Raw genomic sequence first — 15,833 nt, 5'->3', positions numbered from 1 at the left:
GTGTGACTGAAAAAAAAATGAGAAAAAGGTTGAAGACAGTTACCGTGACAATGTTTACAGCTAATAAAAAGCACAAACGTGCACGTGACAAGACCGAAAGGTGGTCTGGGTATTCACTTGAATTTTGCATATTGGCCAAGAGGAAATGTACAAGTTTGTATTTTTACATGTGAAGATTTTGTTTTTCCTCTCAGGAGGCCTTTTTCTGTAGCTTTACTTTTACTGTCGCATGTCTTTGAGTTTTGAAAATTCTTCTAGAATTCTTTCCTTATGTCTGAAGTGCAAGAAAACGTGCAAACTCGCGTTTGTCATAGGCCGTTTTACGGATACGGCATTTTGCCCCCTTCGCATCCTATAATGCTTATAAAAATGATTTATTCTTTTATTGTGATATTCCGCTTACCATAATAAAAGAAAAATTATATATAGGTTGCGAAGGGGGCGTCCCGTACGGCCTATGTCGCCATCTTATTAGTATTCGCACGTGGTTGCTCTCTCCTTCCACCCTCCTTTCGTCTTTCGCTGCATTTTGTGCAATTTTCTGACAACCTTTCTCGAATTAGCTGTATACGTTTTATCACAACCCTATTTTTACTGTCTAAGATGTGCTGAATTGCGTTTTAAAATACCTTTTTGTCAGCACGTATATACCGGGCAGCTTTGTACAATGCGAATCATAGGAAGTTACACGTTTCAACCCTTATGGGTTTCTGGTAGTACTCTACTGATAAACAGTGTGTTTCAATGCTGTATATCAATCAATTTAGATGCAAAGACAAGTTTGGGCCTCATTTTAGTTACCGGACACTTCAAGCTGTCAGTGGAGTCATAAAAGTGACGCCATAGTGGTGACCTGAAACCCTGTTAAACCACCGTTACGTTGCACGGAGCTTTCTTTTCAGCGTTCTGTCTCGCGGCAAGATTTGTTTTGATGTGTCCCATATTATAAGCGTGCGCAAGGATACTGTCGGCCCAGGCCATCACTTTTCGAAGTGAGTTATAGCGAAAGGGCAGACCCTTCGCTACGTGTAACATTTCGACTCAGAAGCGTTGCGTTGATTTTCCGGCGTTTTGCGATACTATCATCGTTTAGTCGCTTCGGATCTTGCAAAAATAGTTCTCTTAAAGTTGTTTCCTCAGTTTTTGGACATTGCGAGCCGGGTCCCTCTTCCCACTTTTTGCTCGGCGGCGAGCAAGGTGTTCAGAAAACTTTTAAACTAATTTTAACGACCCAAGTGAAATCCGACAATACGACGTTAGATATTACACACAAAAGTGATGTCGTGGCATAATCTGGCAGAAAGATTTTAATTGATCAAATGGAATGCTGGAATGCGCGTCGTTTTACAATTTTTTTCGACTTTGATTAATAAAATCGTTCGCAAATTAGTAAAGTTACAGAAAGTCTTCATTGAAATAATCTGATATCCAGTGGATAAAAGTGTATTTGGGCCTCTAAAAATGAATTATGTTTCAATGAAGCTTAGCAATTGTTTTCCTGTCTAAAGCATGGTAAACGTTCATAAAAAAACGCTCGCTTAACAATTTTCTTTTCAAACGCGTAACCGTTTGATTTAACAAAATCTATCCTAGACGCGCCGTCAGCAGTTGTTATAACTCGTCTTTAACATTATCCGGCCTATGGTAATCCACGCCATAAACTTCCTTCAGCCGTTTTCTAAACGCCTCCATAGCATAAGATGGAACATCTAAACTATCAAGGATGGCTTTACGTTGATGCTCAAAATCTGAAGAGCGCATCGCGTACTCGTAAAATTGCACGGTTTTTCTAACTGCATGGTCAAGCATATGCGGATTCCAGCGAAGATATTTATCCGCCATAGAAATATCCAACGGGCCGCGCTTTACCGAGGGGTAATAGCGGGTACCCCTGTTGTTAGATTTATCAAACTTGACCTCAGGGACACCAAGATGCTTGGCCATGGTTTGAAGGAATTCTTCAAGTGTCACCGTTTCTCGGAAAGCAAGGTTGTACGCAAAATTGAACACGTTGTCGCCATACTCTGGTAGGACTACCAAGAGGTTCGCTACATCTTCAGCGTAGACAAAGCTCAGGGTTCTATTGTGGAGGCTTGGCGGCAGAGCGAGTGGTCGATCAAAGATGTCGTGAAATCTTATCCACAGAAGGTAATGCCAGAATCGATTGGTGTTATCCCGGAGCCCAATGACGTCAGGCAGGCGCAGTATCATGTAAGGGATGTTCCATAGTTCATTTTCTCTCTTTATAACCTCTTCACCTACAAGAGGAATGACCCCTTATTTAGCCGGTTGACAACTCGGAAGTGGGTTATTGCTTTTTATTCCTCGCTGTCTCAAGGTTAGATCTCTATATAAACTCTAAAGACCTCAGTCTAAAGCCAATGATACACAGTTCAACATTTGTTGAGAAACATGCAAATGTTGCGACTGCTGTTCAACAAATGTTGAACAGTGTATTATGTGATGTTAAATGTTGAAATATGCCATTCAACATGTTGAACGTCGTTGACTGAACGGTATAGAGCCTGGCTCTATTCCGTTCAATAAGTTCAGTGAAGCATTTGTTGTCGCAGCATTGTCAGCATTTGTTGCTCAACAAATGCTGAATAATGAACCTTGTGTCATTTGGCTTAATATTGGCAAAACTATAGCGACCTAAACCAACGAGAATCGCAGGATCGGTTGTAGTAAAAACTTTGGATAATAAGTATAATCGGAAAACTGATCCTCACGGCAGGAATAAAATATCTATACTCGTTTGTTCGTGTTAAATCTTTTTGTGATCTCATGTCGGATAACTAGGACGTTTTCACAGAGATAATTTATCAGCCTCAGGGTAGTACCAATTTCACCAGGGAGGGCGAAAAGCTCATCAGGCCCTGCTTCACCAGCTCTTTAACATCAGGGACGGCTTCACTAGCTCTTGACTTTCCACTGATGAAGGGCTTAGCCCGAAACGTATGGAACTGTGAACTGTTTCATAGGCACTTACTATTCATACTTTTCTTAATTTTGTACTTTTACAAGTTTAACGCATCACACGGAAATTAATTTTTCCATTTATCATTGATCTTTTTACTGACACTGCTATTTTTTGCAGTCTTTTTCGCGGTCATTCGGGGACATATTAAATCTAAAGTAGTCAGGTGTTACTTACAGTCCAACTTGGCACTGCCGTATAGGTCCTTCTGAGCATAGGCCTCTCTTGTGTTAGGATCCTCTGGGCGCACAGCGTCCTCCTCAAGCGTGGGCCCATCGTGAGAAGGCTCCTTGCAAACCTCGTACACCGAATCAGTACTGATGTAGATGTATCGTCGAATCTTGCTTCGCATCTTGCGCATAAAATCCTGCGGAGATTAACCATTACCTTTAGTCAGTGGAAAGACGAGAATTGGTTCCCTTATTTCTTAGCCGAATTTTTGCGGACTCGTATCAATCTTGAAGCGGCTAAATGGACATATCCGGCCACAGGTATCCCAAGGTCCTTGAGAGCCGTGAAGGGTGTCGCACGTTAAGAAAATTCTGGCACGATTGAGAGATTTTTGGTATTGAAACGAATGGGAAGATTCCCGGTAAAAAAATAATTGTTAGCAAATGTAACAAACTGTTTGTAGAAGAACAGTAAAGTGCTCTACATTCTGTTTAACAAAATGTGTCCATTCATTTTAGGATGACCGAGTTAAATGGTCTATAGAGATCAGCTTAAACAGAATGTGACTAAGTTGGGATCGCAAAATTTACATTTACACAAAAGTGACTTAGATGGGGTCTATAATTGGCCAAATAATAAACTATAATGGGGTAGGCGCTCTGAGAGACCAGCGGCACATACCTAGCAAAAATTTACCAAAGAACACCCATCCCCCCCTCCCCCCCGGATATGGGAAATATGTAACGATCGTACACAGGACCGGGTTCAAAACTTCTGTTTGTTACTTGTGTTTTCGTGGCGTTTTGGGGCCGTTTTAAAGTGATTCCGGCGAGTGGCGAGTTTTAGTTCCGCAGTTTTAACCTCCTTATATCATTCCTTTTGGCCCCTGAACGCCACGGAAACACATTTAACACGCAGAAGAGGAAAAGTAAGTCATTTTTATTGAATTTCTTATCCATATTTTGAACTGCTATGTACGATCGTTTACGATCGTTTGGGGTCTGAAACACCGCGGTTTCACGAAAAAAATAGACATTTCCACAATTCGCATGGGGAAAAAGACTTTTCACGGATCACGAAAACACCGTTTAGCACCCTGTCAATGACGGACTGTGTTTGTCTGTCACACAACTGCAATCGAATTCTTGCAGACGGCCCGGGTTAGCTAAAATAACATTGACTTCTTTTCGGAGACAACGCGAAACTGAAAAGTTCAGATCAAATCAATATAAGTTTGCTTTACGTGAGCTCTCGCACGAGCGTTGCCCAGATTATGTCTAGACAATCAACAAACTGATATTGTACAGTGTATGCAACAAAGGAGCTCTGTTTACCTTGATATTGCTTGGTTTGTAGCCACTGAAGTCGATCACCGCATCAAACATGCCTTTTTCGCGTGCAATATCCCCCAGCTTATCAGCACAGTCGTTAAAGCGTTCCCGATCGCACTGGATAAAGTTGACCCATGGCTTGATTCTAAGCGCGGAGTCCCAGTACCACGTCCCTCGATTCACAACTGTGATGTCGTGTCCTCTAAGCTTCAAACGAGCTACTGTTTCGCTTCCTAACATGCCATCTCCTCCAAGGACGAGGATTCTCTGTTGATAGCGCGATTGTGCTACGCTGGTTGTAACAAGGCTAAGGCAAAACAGAAACAACACTGCTTGAGAACACATGGCCACGGATGCCGAGAATGTCTGATTGCAGAAGATGTCCACGCGACACTTCCGAGTCACAGAAGGGGCTCTATGAGCTGGCATATTTTCGACTGTCACACAACTTCCGGTGCTAATACTGTGATAAGTGTGCGCTGACCAAATCTGTCCGCAAAGCAGTTGAGCTGGTAACATAAATACAGTGTCATGTTGAGTTGCGCGCAACATTATGTGCGCAAATTTCCGTCTTTTTAATAGCCTGATAGGTCACTCTGCGAGGAAAACCGACAAATGATGACGTTCTGCCTTCTTGGCTATGCTCTGTCACGCTGCGCGCAATCAGAAGCCATGCATAATCCTTCAGGGATTATCCCTTCTGGTTTAATACATTCTCGTCATTGTTCAGCGTAAGGTCAAAACTTGCAGGAGTATATTTTTGTTGCGCATGTTCTGTTAGACTACTCTTTCCTTTGCAAGCTATCCAGACTCTGTTTTAAATCTGTGTCTGCATAACTGGCATAGTTCGGACATAGTTTTAGGGCGAGATATAGTACTGATAGTGCATAGAAAACACAGAAAACACAGGGAAACCAGACTCACAACAGTGCCAGGCTCGTTGGATTGGAGAGGAGTTTGCAACCTATAAACAACGAATATAGGTAGTAAAGATAGCTCTAGAAATGTTAACTTTACTGTCCTTTTATCTTGAGTAAATTGACGATTCTCATCGCGCGCTCGCAAGAGACCTCGACATACATTTTTATAGGAGTTTTATAGCCATCCGTATTCCAGTTGTCTTTGTGGCTACCAGCATAGTAGCCAGCCTCTATGACTTGTTAAACAAGTTATCGCTTTGGAAAAGCGAAAAAAAAGTAAACCAACAGGGTCTGACCCAGGAAATTAATTTGAACAAAATAAATAAACTCCCAATATATGTCAAGTAGGCCAAAAAAGTAATCGAGATCGAATTTAAAAGCTTTTCACAATGGAAAGTTTCCTGAATGGTATCGGAGAAAGTTACCAAAGACGATATCATCTAAAGCCGCTCCAACGAAGCACTTCGTTCGACTTCTGATCCCGAGCTTCGGATCACTTTCGTAAAGCACGCTTCGAGTAGTTGGGATAATTTGTGTCGTGTATATGAAGTATATATTTCTGTAGGAGTGGCGCTGTGCAAAACTGTTGTCGGCTCGTAAAAACATCTGCCATTTTCAGTCGTCAGCTTCTTGCAGTTCTTTCCTTCCTCGTCTGACCGTCTGGCCGACCTCCTCGCCCTTCCACTAGACTCGTAGTAAATGATATGGTTGCTCGATTTGTAGCTGCTGCGTGGAGCAATGTGACATAATGTTCTTCAGAGCATGTCTTTCTCTAGTCAGAGCAGTCAAAAGTAGCAGTGGGATCGTTTTTGCGAGAAGTCATTCAGGGGTAAGTGTTCGCTGTAGTTGTTAATTGGATAATAGTAAGGTAATCCCGCTGGGATTATCAACGTCCCAGCGGGGCGGACCCCGTTTTCTCGGTTTGTTTCACTGCCTGCGAGTTTTCGACCGGGTCATCTCTTCCCGCGTGCTCGACTCGTTCACTCTGTCATCCGACCACTCTCTGTTCCGGCCGTGCGGCTGCGTCTCGCGCCACGGGCGGCACCTGCGGTTCGACTGGTCACTCTCTTCCCCGCGTCGTCCTCCCGTCATCTTCCTGCGTGCCGCTCGGGTTTGTCTTTTGTCCTTTTCCTCTCTCTCTCGCCTTCTCGTCCTTTGTCGGCCCACTTTCTCCTGTGGTTCACTAGTTGGATCAGTAGGTTCCCGCTGGGATTATCAACGTGCCAGCAGGGGGCAGGATATCGTCTGCTTGTTTCCTTTCAATTTGCTTGTTTCAGGCTTTTCCATGATATTTTTGTGTGTTTCTTATAATTTACAAATGAACAATTAAATATGAAGGCGTTTGAATATTGTTTTATACAATTAAATACAAAACAATCCGAAATGTGTAACAGTAACAAAATTTAATAAAATTTAAAAGTTTAAATTTCTCGTTTAAGTGCTGCATTTTCGACCCCTTATGAAGTAATTGCAGTCTTGCCCAGAGTTAATATCTATTTTTTTTGCCAAATTAATATTGTACCACCACCAAAATTTGATCCAAGTTTTTCTGAGTTTTGCTCATGAGGTGCAGAGCCAAAGATTTATAACCTGCGAATACCTCATCATTTTCCAAAGCAATGTCATTTAGTGATTTCACAGCTTCGTTTTTTAAACCTCCAAATCTTAGTTTATGTGCAACTTCTATGGCCCGATTCCTAATTTACACGATGAAGTTGTCCACTGCAAACATGCTGAAATGTTTGCACTCAATCAATGCATTATTTTATGAATCTCCTAATTAGCAATGAGCACAATTAATCTAGCTCACGAATATAGGTGCCTTCCATCGTGCCCAACTTGCAGTGTCATTATTAGTCATTATTAGGGATAAACACAGATGTTGTCATTAGTCCGGAAATCCAATAAATTAGTGGATAACTAACGTCACTCATCAATATGGATTTTTTGGCTGTAAATCGCTAGCTTTCTCATGCCAAACCGAGTTGGAGTGATAAGAGGTGGCTGACTATTCACACTCGGGCGAAAAGACTTTCAGAAATGTTTAAAGAATAATGAAGATGTCACAGAACAGAACAAAAACATGATACAACTGTATTTAATATCTCCCTTTGTGGTGAAATTCAGGATTAATAAATTAACAAAATTGACATCTCAGAGTTTTTTATTTAGCTAACTTGAGTTTATAGATGCAATGTTAAATTGGCAGTTAAAATTATCATTAAAGCTATTTAATATTAACTTTATTAAACTGCCAGTTAAATGTAATGAACTGATTAATCAGATAATTAATTAGTGTACTAAATATGCACAGCAAAAACTTACTAAATCAGTGAGATGTGCTTAACTTTTCAGGGTACTGTTCATGCTGCAGTGATATTCTCCTCACTTGACAAGAAAGCAACTAAAAGGATAGAGGGTAACAATACATTGTATTTCTAATAATCTTACATTAAACCACACCATAAAAATAATTGTGGATGAAATTGACACACTTTAAGATTTCAAAGAAATTTTTGTGCTGTTTAATAATTTATCAGCTAAGAGTGATGTGTTCTAGCAAACATGCACTAGCAAGGCATGACTTTTACAGCAAGGCGCCCAAATGTGTGACCACTTTTAATTTATTCACATTCTTTCGTGCAGATTTAATCCAATCAGAAGTCAACTGCAAGCTATCCACGGCTTTTGATTGGATTAAATCTGCACGAAAGAATGTGAATAAATTAAAAGTGGTCACACATTTGGGCGCCTTGCTGTAAGTTACCTGCTGGTCATTGAGAATAAGGGTCCAATAAGTTGTTAAAGTATACACTGCAAAAACAGTAGCTTAAACAAGAATAAATTAAAAGGGAAATTGATTTGCTATCATCCACAGTTCTGCACATCAACTCCTCAGGAAACCTGGTGATCCTATTCTAGTGCAGTCTGAACACATTCTGATTGGAAAGATTGCAGTGCTCGAAGCTAACGGTTGTTCACTCACCAAAAACGAGTTAAATTTCCCAGGGGACAAGTGAAATTTCCACTAACTCTTAATTTGCTCGTGGACGAGTACACTGTTCCTTCCCTTCATTACTGTTTGTTTTTGTATATCTTTATTTTCCTTATTGTGTTCTTTGTAAATTAAAGCAAGTTATTAATTATGGGACCAGTTAAGTTTCCTCTAGGTCCAATATAAACTTCCGAGTCAGTTCACTTGTCCATGGAAGACCACTCACAAAAGTTAGTTTCGAGCACTGGATTGCATTTAAAAAATTAAATTTATAAGTCACTACCAAATCGTTCTGTATGTTAATAGTTGGAGGAACTTCATTATTTTTTTTAAATCTGATCTTGTATCTTATTATTATTTTTTGGTTATTTTCTTGTTGTCTCAAGTTGTACAAAATGACTTGACAAAGGAAAATGTTGATGCCATTGTGAATGCAGCAAACTCTTGGTTGAAACATGGTGGAGGGGTAAGTATTTGATTTATTTTTAACATTTCAGGCCCAGATAGGAGTGCAAAAGAGAAGGGGTCTATACAATTTCTATACAAAGTCAAGATAAATACAGTACTTACCCGCTTATAAGAACCCATTTTTTCAAATTTAGCCTAAACAGGTTTTTAGGTAAATGGTACTTAGTGGAATTTTAGGCTACGCAGGTTCTTAAATAGGTTCTTATTTAATGGGAAATATATTATACACCTGTGAATGGTAGAAAGGTGGCATGTATATTAATTTAATGCCAAAACAGGCCTGGCCTTTAGACAGTACAGTTTGTGGCCATGACCCATTTTAGTAGATATTTTAATTCTCAGTATCAGGCTAAAAGTTGATTTAATGATATGAAATATATATATATATGAAGATTTTTTTAGGTTAATTTGTATAAGAACCTTTCGCCTGTTTCAAATAGGCTAAATAGGTTCTTATGTAATTGGGGTCTAAATTGATATTTTTAGGCTAACAGGTTCTTAAATTGCAGGTTCTTATAAGCGGGTAAGTACTGTAATTCAAATCTGGTGCCAAGTTTCAATTACTTTGCTTTAGTATTTACAGAGATACTACTGATTTTGTGTTTTTACACCAATTACTGTCAAACTTATGACGTCATCAGTTATCTAATTTGCATAATACAAAATCGTTAATATCTCTGGAACGAGAAAAGATATCAGGAAAAGGAAAACACCATCTTTCTTCAATTTGAAAGGCCTTTCATATGAGTTCAACTTGGTTTTCATTTCATAGGCACTTTAAAACTTTTTATACTGTCATCACACTTTTCTAACCATTTCAAAACACCCAAAATTAATTTTCTCCAACAGGCTTGCACTGAAACATTCAGTGTTTTTACTGTTACCATTACAACTAGAACCATAAGCAGGGAATGTGTGCAGTCAGGGTTAGGCATCACGAAACTTGGAAACAAAATTGGGCTTATGAGAAGTTTATTGGATTTTTGTTACACAAATTTCTTCCCATTTTTAAAATCCGTATGCATGGTATGCTATACCCTGTTCAGTACCACATATTGCAGATTGAGGCCCTCTTAGGGGTTATCGGGATACTGGATACTGTCTAGGTTAAAAACAAATAGGGATACGGGACATTTTGGGAAAAATTATAGGGATACGGGACATTTTGGGAAAAATTATAGGGATACGGGACATTTAAAAAAGTGAAAAAAGAGAGATATCAAACATCAAAGTTAAGGATACAAACCACAGAAATCAACGGGATACATAATATTTAGGCAAAAAAAATAATGGTATACATGATACTCAGACCTCCCCTAATGGGGCCTCCAGATTCGCTGCTCATTTCCCTTGAAGCTTTACCCCTCTGCCACTGCACAAGGGGAAATTTCCGCCAGCTCTGCAGGCCCTGCTTCCTCCACAGGCTTTCAACAAGCAAGCGTTAACTTGCCACAAGCGACCCACGTGTTTTCAAAATAAAAAAAAGAGCGAAGAAAGCCTTTTTGAAAGTCTAGCGAAGCGTGAGCGGTGGGTGATGGGAAGGGTAACTAGCATTTCCCCCAACGGTAGTTAGAACGGTGCACCAGGCAAAATATATACAGGACTTATTTATCATTATATTATTTACTTCATTACTTTACCAGGTAGCTGGAGCAATTGTTAAAAATGGTGGAAATCAAATCCAAATTGAGAGTGACGAGTTTGTGGCTAAGAACGGTCCGGTGAAGACTGGAGAGATTGCAGTTACTGGCTCTGGAAGTCTTTCGTGTAAAATTATTATCCACGCAGTAGGTAGGATATCATGTTTTATAAAAAAAAAAAAAAAAAAAAAACCAAAGCGATAACTAGTATTTATTGACTTTCTTGGCTTTGAGTAGAATTGAGTGAAAAGAAGAAAGATTAAATTTGCCTTGAGAAATCCTCAATTTTGTTCTCCAGAAATGTTTTGCACCACCAGACTTGAGAATTTTTCGCCATTCTTTTGTCGACTAAAGTTGAGATTAAATTTGACCTCCGCGGGTAAAAGCCAACGCCATATAAGGTCTATAAGTTCACATAAGGTCATAATAAGTTTTGACTGACGTGAGCCTATCACTTCTATCGCCAACTGCTCCTAAGAGTTTTGATTCAAAAATTCGGGTTTTACTGAAATTGATGGTAATTATTTGGAGCATGGCTCATTCGCCTGCCATTGTTTTAGCATGTTTCCCCAAGACAGTCTGCATGTTATAGGCTGCAGCAGGGCGCTAAAAAGAAGGGAACCTAAACTACATGTACTGAACTCTGATTTTTGTTAGGCCCAGTATGGGAAGGAGGCCAGAAGGACGAAGATAACAGCCTGCACTCGGCCATGTACAATTCCCTGTCTGAGTGTCACTCAAGGCTTCTCAGCAGCGTGGCTGTTCCCGCCATAAGCAGCGGGATCTTTGGCTTTCCGAAGGCGCGTTGCGCCAAGATTTTGTTCTCAGCCGCGCTGGAATTTTTCCGCGCAGAGCCCAAGAGTTCTGTTGAACTCGTTCGTCTTACAAACTTTGACAAAGCCACTGTAGAAGTGTTCAAGGAAGCTGCGGCTAATCTTAACGATGAACCAGATGTCAGAGTTCAGTTTGGACAAATATCCTGATGTGTTATTGTTTTGTTTGTTCTGCACACTTCCCAAACTTTCCCGCCCTTTTTTTGAAGCCGTCCGCCTTGCGTGCAAGCGAACGACTTTTTATCCAATCAGCAGCTTAGAATCTAATGACGTATTTCAAAATTCGCGCCCTTTTCGTTTTTTCAAGAACGAGGTAATAAGAGCAGCGAGGAGATGTGGGCTTTTGTTACAGGCTCACACTGCCAAAGGAACGTTCAGTTCAGCTAATTTTTTCTGTTCCTAGTTTCATGTTGTCGGTGCTATTCAAGTGTACCTTAATTCGCAATTGGTCGAAACATATGTATTGCTGGAGAGCGTTGCTCTAGGTTAATTTATTTTTATGTGTTTTTGTATAGACGATCATGATATACTCTTTCAAGAAACCTTTCTGTTCCGTAGCTCTTAGTTACGCTAAATTTTAATAGATATGTAATATATTTTTCTAAGAACCATGTTGGTTATTAAATGGTGACATAAGCATTGTAGTAACCCGCCACGCAATTTGAACAGCGAAATTAAAAGTCTGTTTTCAAGCAAATGTCTGTTTACAGAATTTCAATCTTTTTTTTTTTCTGTGGGCGTTTTTGTTAGAGTTAAATACACGCTTCCGAGATTCACCCACGTATGGCAGGTGTAGCAGCGAAAATTTTATTCGAGAGCTTGAACAGTAATGTGGGAGGAAATTTTTCTACGAAAAGAGACCATTTCCAAGACAACTATTTGTTACTCTCTCCGTTTTCTAGCGACCAATTCTTTTACTCCAACAACTAAGCAGTCAAACAGTCGGAGCATTTAGTTTTCTATCATCGTGAATGTTTGCGGCGCCTTTTGCATGTAGATGTCTTGGAATTGTTTGTTTTAACCCGTAGGCGAAGTGTAAACGGCCAGTATGACTTGTATGGCCTTTTGATTTCAGTTATACACGGTTTCAAGTCCTTCATGAGTCAAATATGAAGGCTCAAAAGTGGGTAACTTTTTTCAGATGCTTTTTTAATTACAAGAAAAGCTTTTACTTTACTAAACCACTTCTATGGAAATTTAGTCGCATTTGAGCCACGGTTTATGTCACGAAAGATAATGACATAAAATCGCCATGTTTGCTGCGTGCGGGGGAAATTAAAACAGATATGCGGTATTTGCTTGGTAAAGCATTATTACATGTCGTGTCAGCTAAAAAAAAGCAACTGTAACTCTACTAAAGGTTTGATATCATAACTATTTAAGTCGTACTGATGGCTTTTCAGTTGCGTGTTGTTAATATTTTCTAACCGCAGGCATGAAATGGGAGGAATATAATATTTTCTTAGAACAAAAAGACAAAGTAATTTTACTAGAGAAATATTAATATATGCCGGGTAGTTCAAAGCCTCGCTTTTATCACAAAGTGTGGGTTTGCCTCCACGTTATGTACACAGAATTTCTTTTTGTTTGAAAAGTGACGCTTTTTAAGCAAAAGGTGTTCAAACATCGGTACGTTTTCCGACGTTATATTAAAAATTTTTAATTACAATTTGTATATGAAGGGTTTTACTTCATGTAAAAAACGTCTACTTCTGACGCTTAGATTATAAAAAAAATGAATTTATTTGGGTATTCTTTGAAAATAAAAATAAAGTTGCAGTTGTTAATAGCTGTCAACATCTTTTTGTTTTTACTTTTCAAAACATCCGTGTGGTTTAACCGTGTATATCTTTTGCAAATAACAATAGTGTCTCCACCGTATGGTAATATATTCTAATTTAGTTGTGTATTGTTGTTCCTTGCCCCATTTATCGACCCTCGACTTTGTTTTTATTTAATTTCGGATATTTTTGTATTCGAATGAAAACTGTATCCCTATTCTTTCTGTCTTGGTCTCTATCTTGTTCCCTGAAGCGGAACTTAAGCGGTACTGGAAAAACCAGTGAGGGATTTTCTGGCAAATGGAACAGTAGAATTTTCCAACAAACACAACTGTACTAGCTTGCGTTGCAGACGAACTAAAACCCCGGTATAGTCTGTCGGACTATACCGGGGTTTTAGGGCCTAATTACATGGCGAATTTCAGCCCGTGCTGAAATCTCAGCCCGGTTTTCCGGGCAAACGGGCTGAAAAACCTCTTGTAATCGCATTCAAATTTCAGCCCGGGCTGAAAAGTGAGTTACGGATGCGCAGTGAGGTTTTCAACGAAAGAAAATGGCAGCCACGATGATTTTTCAGTTTTCAAAGTGTTCAACCCGGGCTGAAATTCGCCATGTAATCGCAACAAAATTCCAGCCAGGCAAACCGGGCTGAAATTCGTCATGTAATCAGGCCCTTAGTTTGTCTGCAACGCAGGCTAAATTGTGCGGGGCGAATATGTACCATTTGAAAACTTCCCAGTGGAAAGGGACTTTCCATTTCATTTCCCATCGGAACAGCCGGCTTATTTCATCGAGAAGCATGGTAATTAATTAAATTATTGCGGTAACAGCAAAACTGAGAAGCAAAATGGTACAGTAATAATATTCCGATCGAGCATTCCGGTAAAAACGAGAAAAGAGGAATACCTCTGAAAGTATTCCACTGTTTCCGGAAAATTTTTTTGGTGGGAGAGACCGTTCCATCTTATTTTTCACGTTCGAAACAACTGGTTTCTACGTACAAATGAAAAGCACGGCAGGTTTGCCCTAAGATTTCGCCGGTACCCATACTAGGTTGGGGGAAGAGAAAGCCCTAAAGCCCCCGTTCATGATACAGTCGAACCTCTCCGTACGGACAGCTCTCTAAAACGGCCACCTCTCTAATACGGACAATCTCCGATCTCCCAACAAAATTCTCATATATTTTCTTCGGAAAAAACCCTCTATAATACGGACCCTCTCTAATACTGGCAACGGACATTAAATCTCGGCCCCAGGGAACAAATTCATATAAAGTTAACCTCTTTACAACGGGCACTCCAGTGATCAGGTGATGATATTCTGTGTTGGTGATGAAATTTTTCTTGTTTGTGGTTACAAAAACAACAACGTTACACTTTATTCTTCTTAGATGTTTTCGGATTTGTGCTATAACAGGGCTATAAGTGTAAATTTTTACCTGCAGCATTGCGTTACAGAACATTTTGAGTTACTATATACTTAAAGCTGTCAATAAAGTCAAAATTGACGTCGTAGTGGGGATCTTCGGTGTCCGTATTAGAGAGGTTCAACTGTATAAAAATTCAAAGGCATCACTGAGGCTGTCTGCCCAATAATTTATATTTGTTTTTGTTTTTTTTTTGTATCAAGTCTCTTGTGATAATTAACAGACGAAGGAATATTTAAAATTTGCATTTTTAGTCGGAAAGCCTCGGAGTCATGTTAGAATTTTGATATATCGACCCAGGGGTGTACAAGGCTCGATCGAACGTGACTCTCGATCCGTCAAATACCACAGTTAATGTAATGTGGTCTTCGACATGACCGTGATACTTGGCCGGTATCAGTAAAGACATGAAGTCATCAAGTTGCGATAACAGCAGGGAGCCAAAAGGGGGTGGGGATTTAATTTTTATTTTATTTTATGATCTTTCGAATTTTCCCGGTGAAGACCACCAAATAACAATTTCTGCAACTCATGGCAAACTAAAAACTTGAGTTTTGTTTCACGGCTACTTATCAAGGTAAATCACGCCCCAGGCTTTTTATCATATTCACATAGAAAAAAACACAGTCATTGCCATTTCAAGCTAAAAACTATAGTCCATTTTATTTTACGACTCACAAAAATAATCTCAAAAGAGTCAAAAGAGCGCGATAGCGAACTGAAAGAAATTCTTTCGCTATTTACCGACCAGAATAAGGGTTAGACTACAGAGATGATATAAACAACCGAATATCTCAGCCGATCGCGAAGCTTCGTTTTTAGCTATATAGAGTTAGTTTTTAAACTACAATGAGAAAAGACTGAAGATTTTAAAAAAGATGCCCACTTAGTTAGTATGCGGCCGCCCTGTTAGCGTCAAATAGCTTTTGTCTTACAATATTAACATGTGGTGTTCAGCAGATTTGGTAATATCGTTAGCTCTCGCTTTGGAACTCACTTGTTATCACTCATAAATTTTTTGCCATGTCTAAAAATATAAAAATAGTACTTAGATATTGGTACTTGATACCATACTGAGTCATGCCTTTATAGTTTTCAAGTTGTTTTTTTCCTAAAAAACAAGGCCACTGCGACGACACGGAAATTTGCATGCACAAAAGTACAGGTTAATTTCTGGAATTATTAGCCAGTTGTTTTTTGTGTAGAATTTTGAGAGTTCTTGACTCTACTTATCAGATCCTGAATTCTCCAATTTCGCTAAGCTTTGTAAACGGATCAAACCGACCTT

General features: G+C 39.5%; 2 protein-coding genes across 2 annotated transcripts; one reads left to right on the top strand and one right to left on the bottom strand.

The window, feature by feature from the left end:
• Positions 1-1,289: 1,289 nt before the first annotated feature.
• LOC144652084 (uncharacterized) lies at positions 1,290-5,010 on the bottom strand. The gene is made up of 3 exons (XM_078512118.1): positions 4,486-5,010; positions 3,158-3,347; positions 1,290-2,258 (listed from the first exon to the last, which is right to left on the bottom strand). Exons 1-3 carry the CDS (start codon positions 4,999-5,001, stop codon positions 1,612-1,614), a joined length of 1,353 nt encoding a protein of 450 aa, XP_078368244.1. The 5' UTR covers positions 5,002-5,010; the 3' UTR covers positions 1,290-1,611.
• A 984-nt stretch (positions 5,011-5,994) lies between these two features.
• On the top strand, positions 5,995-13,336 carry LOC144649137 (uncharacterized protein TM_0508-like). The gene is made up of 5 exons (XM_078508592.1): positions 5,995-6,231; positions 7,758-7,821; positions 8,784-8,863; positions 10,509-10,656; positions 11,163-13,336. Exons 1-5 carry the CDS (start codon positions 6,151-6,153, stop codon positions 11,486-11,488), a joined length of 699 nt encoding a protein of 232 aa, XP_078364718.1. The 5' UTR covers positions 5,995-6,150; the 3' UTR covers positions 11,489-13,336.
• The last annotated feature ends 2,497 nt before the right edge of the window (positions 13,337-15,833 follow it).

Source organism: Oculina patagonica, chromosome 4 (genome assembly GCF_052425735.1).
Source record: "Oculina patagonica isolate OP01 chromosome 4, crgOcupat, whole genome shotgun sequence".
NCBI lineage: Eukaryota > Metazoa > Cnidaria > Anthozoa > Scleractinia > Oculinidae > Oculina > Oculina patagonica.
Note: the sequence above shows the minus strand (reverse complement) of the source record. Positions and strands in the feature narration are given on the sequence as shown.

Excerpts from the sequence above, each read along its gene's own strand:
- LOC144652084 (XM_078512118.1), bottom strand. The coding sequence starts at position 5,001 with ATGTTACCAGCTCAACTGCTTTGCGGACAGATTTGGTCAGCGCACACT. Across the intron at positions 3,348-4,485 it reads ACAAACCAAGCAATATCAAG|GATTTTATGCGCAAGATGCG; the intron begins GTAAACAGAGCT and ends TAATCTCCGCAG. Across the intron at positions 2,259-3,157 it reads CGGCAGTGCCAAGTTGGACT|GTGAAGAGGTTATAAAGAGA; the intron begins GTAAGTAACACC and ends TTCCTCTTGTAG.
- LOC144649137 (XM_078508592.1), top strand. The coding sequence starts at position 6,151 with ATGTTCTTCAGAGCATGTCTTTCTCTAGTCAGAGCAGTCAAAAGTAGC. Across the intron at positions 8,864-10,508 it reads GGTTGAAACATGGTGGAGGG|GTAGCTGGAGCAATTGTTAA; the intron begins GTAAGTATTTGA and ends TTACTTTACCAG. Across the intron at positions 10,657-11,162 it reads AATTATTATCCACGCAGTAG|GCCCAGTATGGGAAGGAGGC; the intron begins GTAGGATATCAT and ends GATTTTTGTTAG.